We start from the raw sequence: 15,851 nt of genomic DNA, 5'->3' as shown, positions 1-15,851 counted from the left end.
CTCTAAGAGATTGACACCCAAGTACTTGAAGCTACTCACCCTTTCCACTGTTGACCCCTCCATGAGGCTAAGTGTGCGTTCTCCCAATTCCCCTTCCTGAAGTCCACAATCAATTTCTTGGTTTTATTGATGTTGACTGAAGTTGTTGTTGCAATACTACTCAACCAGATGATCTATCTCAATCCTGCATAACTCCTTTTCATCATCTGAGATACTGCCAACAACAGTTGTGTCATCAGCAAATTTATAGATGGCAGTAGTAAAATGGATTCAACAGTGGCTGCATGGGAGATGCCAGAGTGTAATCATTACCTGGATAGACAGGGTCTGATTAGGAATAGTCAGCATGGATTTGTGCGTGGAAGGTCATGCTTGACAAATCTTATTGAATTTTTTGAAGAAGTTACTAGGAAAGTTGACGCAGGTAAAGCAGTGAATGTAGTCTATATGGACTTCAGTAAGGCCTTTGACAAGGTTCCCCACGGAAGGTTAGTTAAGAAGGTTCAATCATTAGGTATTAATATTGAAGTAGTAAAATGGATTCAACAGTGGCTGGATAGGAGATGCCAGAGAATACTGGTGGGTAACTGTTTGTCAGGTTGGAGGCTGGTGACTAGTGGTGTGCCTCAGGAATATGTACTGGGTCCAATATTGTTTGTCATATACATTAATGATCTGGATGATGGGGTGGCAAATTGGATTAGTAAGTATGCAGATGATACTAAGGTAGGTGACGTTGTGGATAATGAAGTAGGTTTTCAAAGTTTGCAGAGAGATTTAGGCCAGTTAGAAGAGTGGGCTGAACGATGGCAGATGGAGTTGAATGCTGATAAGTGTGAGGTGCTACATTTTGGTAGGAATGATCCAAATAGGGTATACATGGTAAATGGTAGGGCATTGAAGAATGCAGTAGAACAAAGTGATCTAGGAATAATGGTGCATAATTCCCTGAAGGTGGAATCTCATGTGGATAGGGTGGTGAAGAAAGCTTTTGGTATGTTGGCCTTTATAAATCAGAGCATTGAGTATAGGAGTTGGGATGTAATGTTAAAATTGTACAAGGCATTGGTAAGGCCGAATTTGGAGTATTGTGTACAGTTCTGGTCACCAAATTATAGGAAAGATGTCAACAAAATAGAGTGAGTACAGAGAAGATTTACTAGAATGTTACCTGGGTTTCAGCACCTAAGTTACAGGGAAAGATTGAAAAAGTTAGGTCTTTATTCTTTGGAGCATAGAAGGTTGAGGGGGGATTTGATAGAGGTATTTAAAATTATGAGGGGGATAGATAGAGTTGATGTGGATAAGCTTTTTCCATTGAGAGTAGGGGAGATTCAAACAAGAGGATATGAGTTGAAAGTTAAGGGGCAAAAGTTTAAGGGTAACACGAGGGGGAATTTCTTTACTCACAGTGGTAGCTGTGTGGAACAAGCTTCCAGTATAAGTGGTAGAGGCAGGTTCAGTATTGTCATTTAAAGTAAAATTGGATAGGTATACGGACAGGAAAAGAATGGAGGGTTATGGGCTGAGTGCGGGTCAGTGGGACTAGGTGAGAATAAGCATTTGGAACGGACTAGAAGGGCTGAGATGGCCTGTTTCCGTGCTGTAATTGTTATATGGTTATATTTGAGCAGTGCCTAGCTGCACAGTCATGGGTGTAGAGAGAGTTGAGCAACAAGCTAAACACACACCTATGAGGTGCACCTCAAATTGATTGTTAGCAGAGGAGATATTATTTCTGATCTGCACTGAGAAAGTCAAGGATCCAGCTGCAGACAGAGGTACAAAGCCCCAGGTTTTGAAGTTCATTGATTATTACAGAGGGAACCATGGTGTTGAACATTCGGCTGTAATCAATAAACAGCTGCTTGATGTAGGTATTGTTGTTGGTCCAGGTGGTCCACAGCTGAATGGAGAGCCAGTGAAATTGTAGAAGCTGTAGACCTGTGTTGCTGGTAGTCAAATTGCCAGGACCTTGCTCAGGCAGGAGTTAATTCTAGCCATGACAAACCACTAATTCTTCTCTCGAATTCCACCTTGACTTTTACAATGGGGCATTCAGGAAAATTACCTAAAAGAACATCAGTAATCAGGAACTTTTCCAAAAATCTGATGGAAAGTTCAAAACTAAGAATAGTGGATTTTTATTTGACTTGGTATTACAGTCTTAGACTAGGGGTAATGCCATGAAAATACACCACAGGTAGCCCATGTGTTAGAACCATATGGGTAACAAATACTCATCCAGATAGAATTTACAAATTAGTATCAAAAAAGAGATGGTGTAAAATGCACTCTTGCAGAATTGAAGTAAAATAGTAAATTATTCTTTTTTCAACTAGCAAGTTGTGCAGGTGAAACTGAATCACAATTCCAAGTTTAAAAAGAAAAGTATAAATGAAATACAATCATTTAACAAACTTACTCAGATTACTGCACAACCCATTATAAATCAGCTTGAATCATATAATACCTTGTCTACGTGGAAAATTAAATCCAATTCACAGACATTCTCAAAACATTTGTCCAATGTTTCCACAAACACCTGTTAAAAGAAGAAGAGAACAATTTTAAAGTCTTCATTAATTTCAAAAACTTTTCTTTATTTGTAAAGTTAACAGATAAATTAGATTTCTATTTGTAAGAATTCAAAGAATGTATTTGATAAAATTAAATATATAAGCAACAGCCACGGGAAGAGGAAGAACTTTGTAGATAAGTTGTGGCAAAAACAATCTAGCAAAAAACACAATAAAAAATGTGTGGGATTTTATAAAGTCGAAGTAAGTTATCCTAAGTGAGAGTAGAAATAAGTTAGTTATGTTCAGATTTATCAAGTCATGAATGACATCTGACAAAAAATATCCGCTTGGGTCTCACCTGTTTGAGAAAACATCAATGCTTTGGAGGATGGAACCAATTATAATAAAACAAAATTTGATTATGTTGCAACACCAGGAGAGAAAGTAAAATGAGAATATGAAAAGATTGCAATGATACTAAAGGCAAATGAATGGGCATGACACTGCAGATAGAAAACACCAGGAAGAAATATGGTAGCAATATCATTTTGATAGGAAAATAAAAAAAGCGAAGTAAGATTGTTTTTTTGGTACTTAATATGGAGAGAGCAAGAAATAATGACAATCAGAAGGGCCAGGGTAGTCTTGTACATGAATGAATCATTACAGTAAACAATTAGAAAAGCACACAATATGCTAGTCTTAATATGTAATTTATTTTAATATATTAATTGTACTTGCACTTATGAAAATAAGCTACACTGATGCAAAAGGATTGAAGGAGTAAAGATGACTTACTGCAGTGACATGGAGTCTTAATGAGATCACACCAATATACTGTTTACTGGTGGTCTCCTTATCTAGGAACAGATTCCTCAGATGAAGAAATTATTCTACATGGAAAAACTTACAAAAATCTTCCATGTCCTTGCATTCAAAAGAATAACAAACAACCATATTGAAGCAATCAAGACTTTTGGAGATGCTGAAAGGATGTTTCCCCTGACAGGAGAAGTTAGAGCTAATCACAGGCTAAATAAGAATATTCAGATTTAAGACACAGGCAACAAAACCTTTCTTTACTAAAATATACTGTAACTCTTTCAAAGTCTCTTGCTAATAGGATGTGGTTACCCAAAAGCTGAGTATTTCGTTTAAAAGGGAGCTTGGCAATTTTTCTGGCAACTGAAGGAATTAAGGAAAATAATCAGAAAAATCCAGGGATTGAGTTGAAATAGAAGCTGATCTTATCAAATGGCAAAATAGGCTTGAAGAGTCAAATGGTTTATTTTCCTATTCCTTTTTTTTAGATACTTCTATTTTTGGAAATGTTTAAAATTTTTAATCAATAAAAGGTATTTTGAGGGCTTGTGTTTGTATTTGTGTGTGGATGGGGAGAAGGGAGCTTAAGTTAACGTTACACAAGTATTTATTTTTGAATGGGCTTTTATCATTGGTTAGAGTATCAGAGGTTAGTGCGGATTTGTAATTTGCAGGCAACATTACACAAACAGACTATGGCAGCAACTGCAAATAATAAATCCTTGGATCTCAAAATAACTAGTGTGGACTGTAGAGGCTTAGATTACATCAAACCAAAAACACAAAGCAGCATACCTTTTATGGAGATGTTATGGTAGGAAACGACTTTGGAAACTGAAAAGGGATGATGGCACAGGATGCCACATTCAGTATCATTTCAAGTAGCTACCTCCTTTCACAATGGTTGACAGTTAACAGACCAAGCTGCATGGAAACACTATTGTTGTGCAACGCATTAACTGCGATGTATAGTACCCTGTTGGTTTATCCCTGTCACCCAGATTTATGATGGGAAACAATACAGAAAAAATCATCCACAAATTTTGGAAAAGAATATTGTAAACAGAGCTTAACATGTCACTGCTACCACACAGCCACTTTGAAACATCAATTCAGATAGGGCAACGGCCCTGTTGAGCTTCAAGTTGGCAATGTTCCTGCAGTATTTGCTGCAGCTCCACAACCCTCCTTTGTAATCAAACTGTGAGATGATTTTTTAATATATAGCTATCTGTATTTCTTTTCTTCAATACAATAATATGGGGAAAACAGTACTGTAATGCAGACATCAAATCTGGGCTTGATTTTCATTCAGGGAGGCAGCAGAAAATTATTTTAGACCATAAAGGTATAGGAATAGAATTAAACCACTCTGTCCATCGAGTCAGCTCCGCCGTTCCATCATGGCTGATTTATTAACTCTCGCAACCCATTCTCCTGGCTTCTCCCCATAACCTTTGATGTCCTGACTAATCAAGAATCTATCAACCTCCACTTTAAATATACTCAATGACTTGAACTCCCTAGCCATCCATGGCAAAAAATTTCACAGATTCACCACTCTCTGGCTAATACCTTCTCATCTCTGTTCAAAATGGATGGCCCTCTATTCTGAGGCTGTGCTCCCTGGTCATATATAGGAAACACCTTCTTCAGGTCCACTCTGACTAAGCCTTTCAAGAGTCAACAGGTTTCAATAAGATTCCACACCCACCCCCACCATTCTTCTAAACCCCAGAGAGTACAGGCCCAGAGCCATCAAATACTTCTTGTACATTAACCCTTTCATTCCTGGCATCATTCTCATGAACCTCTTCTGAACCCTCTTCAATGCCAGCACGTATTTCCTCAGATAAGGGGCTCAAAACTGCTCAAAATACTCTAACAGCGATCCCAGTAATACCTCAGCATCACATCCTTGTTCTTATATTTTAGTCCTCCTCTCAAAATGAATGCTAACATTCCATTTGCCTTCCTTACCACTGATTCAACCTGCAAGTTCACCTTCAGGAAATACTGCACAAGTCTCTTCGCACCTCTGATTTTTCAATTTTCTCCCCATTTAGAAAATAGTCTACACTTTTATTGCTTCTACCAAAGTGCATGACCATACACTTCCCTACACTGTATTCCATCTGCCACTTCTATGCCTATTCTCCTAATCTGTCCATGTCCAATTTTGACTCATTTTTTAGTAGAGATACATACCTGACTTGTCTTAGCAATCGTATTTCATGTGTATCAACAGGACTTCAGTTTATTGATTTGCACACAATGATATATTAAGCCAACTGTGGAATCAGACCAGATACAGATTTATTTATCACATGTATATCAAACATACAGTGAAATATGTGGTTTGTATTAACAACCAATACATCCAATGATGTGCTGGGGGCAGTACACAACAAACAACAAAGCTCTGGAATCACAATTCTATTCATCGCTACTGTGCCATCAAGGAAGAGAAGTGAAAACACGATTATCCTTCATAAACCAGTCAGCATTAAGATTTGAAGGCAACAGTTTCACTCTTTTTTAACCACACAACAAATACACAGACAAAAGTTTTTACTTGCAGCAAATTTCAGTTACTGTGCAAAAGCCTTAGGCACATATACAGTCGGCCCTCCTTATCCACGAGGGATTGGTTCCAGGGCCTCCCCCCCTCCACCCCCTCCGTGGATACCAAAAAACACCGATGTTCAAGTCCCTTATTTAAAATGGCGTAGTATTTGCATATAACCTAAGCACATCGTCTTGCATATTTTAATTATCTCTAAATTACTTTTAATACCTAATACAATGTAAATGCAATGTAACGTTCAGGGAATATTGACAAGAAAAAAACTGTACATGTTCCTCTTTGCTCAACACAAGCAGCGAACGAACAAGACGTGAGGCGAACAATGATCAAACAACGAGTAAAACTTTTAATCATCTCTAGATCCCAGAACTTATAACACCTAATACAATGGAACTGCTATGTAAATAGTTGTTACACTGTCTTGTTTAGGGAATATTGACAAGAAAAAAAACTGTACATGTTGCTCTCGCTCACAATACAAGCAGTGAACGAAAAAGATGTGAGGCAAACAATGATCAAACAACGAGTAAAACTTGTAATATCTGTACAGTAGTTGTTACACTGTATTGTTTAGGGAATAAGGATGCTTTGGAGGAGGCTCAATCATACTAAAGTCAGGAACTGTGGAGGTTGAGGGTTGAGGATCTTCAAGCGTTGAACATTGAGACTTCAGAATTGCAGATGCTTCAGTTAGAAACATTGTTAAAGGAAGCTATCTCGTCTTTTTCTTTGCATCAATAAACAAATCTTGCAGTGGTTATAGGCATGTTGTTATCCCTCGGGTGACACAGAGACTTCGTTCCATTGAACGATCGAACAAGTGCTGGAAGAGCACTTCCAGGTTTTCTCGATATGTGGTTGGTTGAATTCGCGCGTGCAGAACTCGTGGATAAGGAGGGCCAACTATATAGCTAGGATGCCTGAGACTTCTGCACAGTACTATAGTAATTTTATGTATTGCACTGTACTATTGCCACAAAAAAAATTTATGACACGTGTGAGTGATGATAAACCTGATTCTAATATGGGTCTCCATTGTGGACTGAGAGTGGGAAGGGGGACAGGGACAGGGGAATTATGGATGGGAAAAGGAGAAGGGAGAGGGGAGGGAGCCGGAAGCACCAGAGAGACATTCTGTAGTGTTCAGCAAACCAACTGTTTGGAATCAAATAACCTTACCTGATGACTCAGGGCTGGGTATGCCTGCACCAGTCCTACCCCCCTGCCCTCTGTACTCCTTCACTGCCAACCGTCCCACACCCCTCTTGCGGTGCTCCACCCTCGCCATTCCCAACATCTTTTGCTCCCACCAACTTCACAAACTCACTCTCCACTCCACGCTGACAATACAGTACTCTGCAAGTCTAAGGCACTCTAGCTATATATATGTGCCCAAGACTTTTGCACAGTACAATACTTCTATTTTGAAATATTTTTATTAAATCCTTGTAACAATTGCTTATCCGTTTTCCACAGTTTTGAATGTACAGTCTTTCTCATCCTGGTATCCTCGCATCCCCAATTGCAAGCAGGCTTTTTCTGCTGAGGTTAGGTAACATTAGAACTGAAGGTCATGCGTTAAGGGTGGAATGTGAAATGTTTAAGGAGAACACAAGGGAGAACATCTTCACTCAGAGGGTGGTGAGAAGGTGGAATGCGCTGTCAGCATAAATGGTGAATATTGGTTTGATTTCAACACTTAGGAGAAATTTGGATAGGTATGTGGATGGGAGGGTTATGGAGGGCTTTGGTTTGGTTGCAGATTGATGGGACTAGGCAGAATAATACTTTGGCACCTACTAGATGGGCTGAAGGGCCTGTTTCTATGCTGCAGAGTTCCATGGCTTTATGACTCTAACCTGATATTTCCATTCTTTCATAGTCGCCTTATACCTTTATCAAAAAAAAAGATTCATCAGCCGGAATTGAAAACTTTTGGGAGTGAAATACAATAACAATCATCCCTGGAAATGCATCTTGGAACTTCCAGTACTAATCACCATTATGACCTTAATGCGATTTTTGCTTCAGGCACACACTGGATAAGGTCAGACATTGATCAATGCCCCTTATGAACAGTGTCTGCTTTGCCCCTTTGTTATATACCTTCAGAACAATGTGATTGTAATTGCAGCAACACCATGCTAGAATATGATACCTGCCAATTACCATTATCTTTAGCATCTCACCCTTAACCTCTCCGCTACCCCACCCATCTCCCACAAAATGACTTCCAGTCTCAGGCCTTAACTTCCCATTAAACCCCAAAATTGTTACATCTGCAATACATACCCATTTCTTTTAAAGTGCCCACACTAACCTCAACTGCTGAAATACTAGTCCCCCAAACTAGCTGCCAAAATAACCCAACCAAACTATAGGTGTTGATGCACCCAATGCCTGTTCTGAAAGGAATGATTGAAAGAAAAAAATTCTGTGCGGAAAGCATGCAGCACATTGTTGCAACCTTAAGTTTTCAGCAGAGTGCCAATGTCAAAAATCAGTCACTGGTACACTCCTGCTACAGACGTCCAATACACACAATAGCATACAATTGTTCCGGAAAATAATCAACTTTTTTTTTCTTAAATTAAGGTTGTGTGATCATGTAAATTAATTTATTATTGTCACATGTACTGAGGTATAGTGGAAAACATCTCTTGCATAATATCCATACAGTTCAATTAATTTCAACTAAGTACAGAGAGCAGTGCAGATAGACAGGAAGATGCACAATCACAATAAGATCAATTGTGAGGTTAAGAGCCATTTTATCATACTAAGGAACCATTCAATAGTCTTATAACATTGGGTTAGAAGCTGTCCAATGATACACAACCTGTTTATACAAACCCCATTTCCAGAAAAGTTGGGATATTTTCCACAATGCAATAAAAACAAAAATCTGTGATATGTTAATTCATGTGAACCTTTATTTAACTGACAAAAGTACAACGAAAAGATTTTCAATAGTTTTACTGACCAACTTAATTGTATTTTGTAAATATACACAAATTTAGAATTTGATGGCTGTAACACACTCAACAAAAGTTGTTTCAGAGTTAAAATAAGATTGAAAAGTGCACAGAATATTCAAGTAACACCGGTTTGGAAGACTCCACATTAAGCAGGCTAATTGGTAGCAGGTGAGGTATCATGACTGGGTATAAAAGTAGCATCCATCAAAGGCTCAGTCTTCGCAAGCAAGGATGGGTCGTGGCTCACCCCTTTGTGCCAAAATTTGTGAGAGTATTGTTAGTCAGTTCAAGAGGAACATTTCCCAATGCAAGATTGCAGAGAATTTAGGTCTTTCATCATCTGCAGTACATAATACTGTGAAAAGATTCAGAGAATTCAGCAACATCCCAGTGCATAAAGGGCAAGGTCGGAAACCACTGTTGAATGCGCGTGATTTTCGAGCCCTCAGGCAGCACTGCCTAAGAAACCGTCAGGCTACTGTGACAATTATAGCCACCTGGGCTTGGGAGTGCTTCGGAAAACCATTGTCACTTAACACAGTCCGTTGCTGCATCCAGAAATGCAACTTGAAACTGTATTACGCAAGGAGGAAGCCATACATCAACTCTATGCAGAAATGCCGGCGAGTTCTCTGGGCCCGAGCTCATCTCAGATGGACCGAAAGACTGGGGAACCGTGTGCTGTGGTCAGATGAGTCCACATTTCAGCTAGTTTTCAGAAAGGACAGGGGGTCAAGTTCTCCATGCCAAAGATGAAAATGACTATTCTGATTGTTATCAGTGAAAGGTGCAAAAGCCAGAATCTGTGATGGTATGGGGGTGCATCAGTGCCCACAGCATGGGTGAGTTTCATGTATGTGAAGGTACCATTGACTCTGAGGCATATATTAGGATTTTCGAGAGACATAGTTGCCATCAAGGCGACGTCTCTTCCTGGGACGTCCATGCTTATTTCAGCAGGACAATGCCAGACCACATTCTGCACAGGCTACAACAGCGTGGCTTTGTAGACATAGAGTGCGTGTGCTTGACTGGCCTGCTGCCAGTCCAGATCTATCTCCTAATGAAAATGTATGGCTCATCATGAAGAGGAGAATCAGACAACGGAGACCATGGACTGTTGAGCGGCTGAAGTCTTATATCAAGCAAGAATGGACAAAATTTCCAATTGCAAATCTACTACAATTAGTATCCTCAGTTCCAAAACGATTAAAAAGTGTTATTAAAAGGAAAGGTGATGTAACACAATGGTAAACATGCTTCTTTCCCAACTTTTGTTGAGTGTGTTGCAGCCATCAAATTCTAAATTTGTGTATATTTACAAAATACAATTAAGTTGGTCAGTAAAACTATTGCAAATCTTTTCTTTGTACTTTTGTCAGTTAAATAAAGGTTTACGTAAATTAACATATCACAGATTTTTGTTTTTATTGCATTTTGGAAAATATCCCAACTTTTCTGGAAATGGGGTTTGTAATTTGAGATGAATGGGAAATAAAGCACAGTAAGGTTAATAGTAATAAAACCTACCAGTGTGCATTTCACAAAGGTCATTTAACAGGGAGTAAATTTGAAACAATGCTGGACATCTGACATAACACACCACACTGTGTGCGTTATTAATCGTTGGCAGTTACACAAAAGGCAACTTCATAACAGTAAGTTTCTGTGACTGTACAATCCGAACATTTATCATTCTAAGTATATGACCATTTCACATTATTTAGAAGTAACCTTCCCACTGCTTAATAACAAAGTAAGGTTAAAAGATCTTTTAAATGGGGGTAAATCACATAGGGGATTCATATGGCAGTACACCAAGTACTACAAATGAATGCAGATTACATCTTGCTATTTAAGTATGATTTGGAATACTTTGTTCTATATAAGTGTGCTAGTGCTTTCAAAACATTTTCAATATAGTTTCTCAGTTCTGAAGGTTAGGACCAGAACATGCAAAAGTATTGTCCAACACGTTGTACAGTATTGGGAGATTGTATTTGGCAGTCGGTGACAGGTTACAACAAAAAACAACAAACAAGCTGTCACTCCAAATGTACTATCAGAAGAATCCACAGCTAAGGTACTGAGTAATTGAGAGGTAAAATAATTACAAAATCTTACAACACACTGCACATACAGCTTTTCATTAAATTAAAACATTTGTGATAGTGCGAATTAAACGATTAATTGTGACAAATATTATTCAGTAAAAATTAATCACCAAAAATAAAAAAGCACAGACGGAAAACCATGGCCTCACCACTTTCATTGGGTTGGGCCCATCTCGACAGGCTCGTTAATTACCTAGCAAATTCCTCTGAGAGCTTGTTTTGATGACATTCATAAAAGCCACAGGCAATTTATCAGTTTTTCACCCTCTTTTGGATAGAAGTGTGTTCAGCTTTCATTAAGTTGCTCTAAAAATTTAATCAAAGCACTGGAGAGGGTATTATGATAACCCACCACTTCCAGCATGGCTGACAATCACTTCGCATTAAAATAATGCCATATAAACATAAATGAGTTTTTAAAAGACTGATAATAAATCAGCATTTGCTATAGCTGTTTCTAGTGTCTCTTACTGGACTCATTGTTGAACTACCAGAGATGCTTTAATTTGCAGTAAATCCACCTGCAATAACAGTGCATATAAAATAAATTATTATTATTGATCTATAAAAATTGCAATATTTTCAATACATATGGGAGCAACAACAGAAGCCAAAACCGATGGCAACTTTACAGATGCTCATGTTGAAATTTTACTTGCACAAATCTGAATTGTGAGGTTTGGTTTCACATAGAATAATAATTTTTTAAATAGAATTTAAATCAAAGACATGCTTTTGACTATCCCCCTTTATGTAGATTTTCTATCAGATATTCAAGATATTCCACTGAGTTTGCCATCCCTAAATTAGTTTTAATATTCCTATTCTTTTAAGCAAAAATTGGGGAATCATTAATAACCTTCATCATTCTCCAACACATCTCCCATTTCGCTCTCTCCCTTATTCTGCCAATCCCTGGAAAAAGTTTAATGTCAAATCAATGAACTAAACTTCTACTTCCTGTTCACCTCAATAGCAAACATTAGGTAGGCCACCCTAGAGTACTCTGTATCATCTTATAAGGAGTTGACTTCCAAAGAAGTTAGCAGAGTTGGAGAATTTGAGCTCTTAAGGGCTGATTACACTGGGGTTACTTTTTTTGGAATGAATATTGCTGCATATATGAAACACCAAGGCAAGATGCACAGGGAGGAAGGATCTATTTCAAGGAGATCAACAGCTTGAGGATGTACAATTAAGTTAATTGATAATGGATTTGATAATTAGAAAAGAGAATCACTCAAGAAGAATTTGGAACTCATTAGCTGAAAAGCTAACGAGGCTAAAACTCTCTTAACATTTAAAAAGTACTTAGTTAAGCAACTGAAGAACAATAACCCACATGGTTATGGACCATGACCTAGGAAGTTTGATCAACCCAAACAGCTTTTATTGGCAAAATTAGACAAGACAGGTCGATCTGTCTCTTCTGCAAAGCAGGCTTCTATGATTCTATCCCCCTTGTTAGCTACAATTGGATACCAAATTAGAAAAATCACAATCTTTATGTCATTTTTGAATCACTTCTGATGTGTGGATCTGATGGCCTATTTCTACATCATTAGAATCACTCGACTCCGCTTGTACACTGCCATAATCTAATCTACAAATCATTAGTAAGTACAAATTCATTGTCATCTGACTGTACATACACACAACCAACAGTGTTCCTCCAGACCATGCTGCACCCACAATACATATATCACACGCAGTACATAAATGCAAAATATTACCTCAAATAAGTTAATAGAATATAACTCAAAATACATGTAGAGAGCAGCACAGATATGCAGTAAACACCTCATTGTCCAAGTGACAAGACCTTGGTGCTGGCAGGGTATTTATTAGTCTCATAGTTTGGGGAAAAGATGTTACCCATTCTGGGAGTCCTAGGCCTGATGTTCCTTTACCTCCTTCCTGATGGTAGTGGGTCAAAGACTTTGTGAGATGGCTGGTAGAAATCCTCAACAATGTCTTGGCCTTTCATATACAACATGCCAGATAAATGTTACAAATGGGGGGAAGGGGGAGAAATGGTGACCCTCTCTGCGGTGTTTAATATCCTCTGTAGGATCTTGCAGTCTGATGCCTTACAGCTTCCACCCTTGAAATACCACACATGATGCAGTCAGACAGAACTCCCTCAATGGTGCTCCTGTAAGAAGTTGTTGGAATGGGGACAGGAAGCCTTGTTATCTATATCAATCTGATGATGATGATGGCATACCACCCTTGTCTTGAAGGACAAGCCTGGGTGGAAGGTATTGAGATACTGGGAAAACACTAGTCAAGGTCCACCTCTTGGCCTCACTGGTGTAGTCCAAAGGAAAGCAAAGCAATATGTTTAGCACCAGCTTGGCTGCAGGAGCTACAGGAAAGATGTTCAGTAACGTCCAGGTGCCTTAGGGCTCCACTCCAGATTTTCTGTCTGTCTTTAGTCCTGTAGCCTTTATCTCACCCAAGGCTGCCCACAAGGCTGGGCTATATATATATCAGTCTAGATTCATCTCTATTCAACTTTTGCACCTTTTATCTCAATTATTCTAAGACACACCTAAGTGGTCTCCAGCATTCTTTTGTGTCAATCTGATGTAATTCAAAACATTTGAGTCCATATGCTTATTCATACAAAGTTCTTTCACCCATCATCTGTGTTTGCTGACCCTTATGAGTTCCCAATTCATCCAGGATGTAAAGTTTAAATTTCCATTTAATTTTCAAACCCATCAATAGCTTCACCTTTCCATCTCCTTAATTGTCTCTAGTCCTATAACCCTTAGTGATATCAGCATTTCTCTCATACCCATCAGCTCATCTTCAGTTTAATCACTTAATGAACAATGGCTCTGCATTCAGGTGGAAGCTCTAGAATAAGGGTCGGCAACCCGCGGCTCCAGAGCCGCATGCGACTCTTTGATCTCTGTGCTGCGGCTCCCCGTAGTTTGTTAGTTTTTGAAATGTAATTCAAAATTTGAAGATTATGATGATCTTGTACAATCTAAAAACGTTGTGGAGACCCCATTTCCTGGCACATCCGAACCGTCTCACAATTAGCCACCGTTCCGGCTAAGGGAGATAGCCTACAGGGGTTTGTGAGTACATGTCTTTTGGAGCATCCGCGCCCACGGGGACGGGTTGAGGGAGGCTTTAAATCAAGGCTGCTTAGTTTGAATAAAGTTACCTTTGACTGCAGTGTCTTTATTTTAGCGCTGCGTGTAGCGCTACACCGCTACAACGTGTTTATCGCTATTAATATACATCACCACTGCCAATGCCTGACACCCGCCAGTGCGCGCTTTCTTTTAATTCTTCGATCCAAGGTAGGCTACCTATGGAGTAACCTTCAACCCAACATCTTTTTTTTTGAGTTCAAAATGTTTTTGTTGCATGCAGAAATGTAATTTCGTTTTCTCTGCAGGAGTTCATCAATTTCATAAATGCAACATATTATAGTTTGTTTATACATAGTATAAAGGCAAAAAAAAAACGTTGTATGCAGTGTTATTTCACTTTAAATGTCAAACGGGTTTTGTGGCTCCCAGTGTTTTCTTTTCTGTGGGAAATGGGTCCATATTGGCTCTTTCAGTGGTAAACGTTGCCGACCCCTGCTCTAAAATATTCCTCTTTGCAATTCCCTTCTTCAAGACACTGCTTGAAACTTACCTCTTTATCCAGACTTTTGGTTATTTGTCTGAGTATCTTCTACTATGCTGATTTTTGTTCTGAAACATTGTTGCAAATTTTGCTTTCTATAGCCACTTTAAAAATGGAAATTAAACTGGTTTGCAAGATGGTGCCAGCGAACAATGAGACCAATAGCGATGCCCTGCTGATAGTCCATGAAACTACTTTTTTCAAATACGATTCTGCTACTAAGCTGAGTGCCACTGGAACCGGTGACTTACATTTTGATGGTGTGTTTTGGGGCTGATTGAGCAATCTGCGGCTTTGCTATCTTTGAGGGAGCTTAGAGAGGTTTAGTGCAGTGTACGTCCTGGAGGCCTGAAAGCCTGGGGACGGGCGTGAGCCCATGGTCGACTCCATTGTTTTTCTCCGATTGAGGTGTCAAGCAAGGTTGAAGTTCATGAGAACAAGAGCAGAGGATAGGTGGGTGTTCAGTGCCATCTCCCTGAATTTGATCGGTCTTCCTCTCCCTCTTGCTGGCTGCTGTCAAAGGACAGTGCAGGAATCTTGGGATCCACATTGCCAGGATTGATCAGCGAAGCTGTGGACTCTGAGGTTCATGTTACATGTGTTCCTGGAATCTGTTGGTTTTTTTTGCTGTTTTTGAGCAATTTGATTGATGCGGACCAGAGCACTACAGCAAAAAGATGGCCCCGCAGCCTACGTTGGCCAGTGGTACGGAGCTGAACTGAACTAAACTGACTACTACTGGACTCCTGGTTTGGTGCTCACTATTCTATGTGCTGTTCACTTACTTTTTGCCACTTACACAATTTGTTCTTTTTTTCCACCCATGCACTGGGTTTTTTGATGTTTTCTTGAACAGGTTCCATGCTGTTACTTTGTTTTGTGGCTGCCTGCTGGAGAACAAATCTCAGAGTTGTACTCTGTTTACACAGTTTGATAATAAATGTACTTTGAACTTTATCAAGAAATTGTTTATTATTAAAATTCCAGGTTTGCTCATTGACATCTAATTTTGATGGTCATTTGATTATTCTCATAAGAAAATGTGAGAAGATTTTTGTCATTTGTACAATACAGCCAGCCGGTCTCTGTGTTATGCACTGATTCCAATACTAGGAAGTCTCTGAAACCAATTTTTCCATATATCAGTGCAGGTCAGAAGTGATTGGAAAGAGAA

General features: G+C 39.0%; 1 protein-coding gene across 1 annotated transcript in view; it reads right to left on the bottom strand.

Annotated features, from left to right (window-relative positions):
- Positions 1-15,851, bottom strand: part of LOC132394007 (AP-3 complex subunit sigma-1) — a 93,117-nt gene that overhangs the window by 31,411 nt on the left and 45,855 nt on the right. The window contains exon 4 of the mRNA XM_059969602.1: positions 2,474-2,545. Coding sequence (XP_059825585.1) covers positions 2,474-2,545 — 72 coding nt within the window. The remainder of the gene's footprint in view (positions 1-2,473; positions 2,546-15,851) is intronic.

The sequence above is a fragment of the Hypanus sabinus genome, chromosome 5, assembly GCF_030144855.1.
Source record: "Hypanus sabinus isolate sHypSab1 chromosome 5, sHypSab1.hap1, whole genome shotgun sequence".
Classification (NCBI taxonomy): domain Eukaryota; kingdom Metazoa; phylum Chordata; class Chondrichthyes; order Myliobatiformes; family Dasyatidae; genus Hypanus; species Hypanus sabinus.
This window is presented reverse-complemented; position numbering and strand designations above follow the sequence as displayed.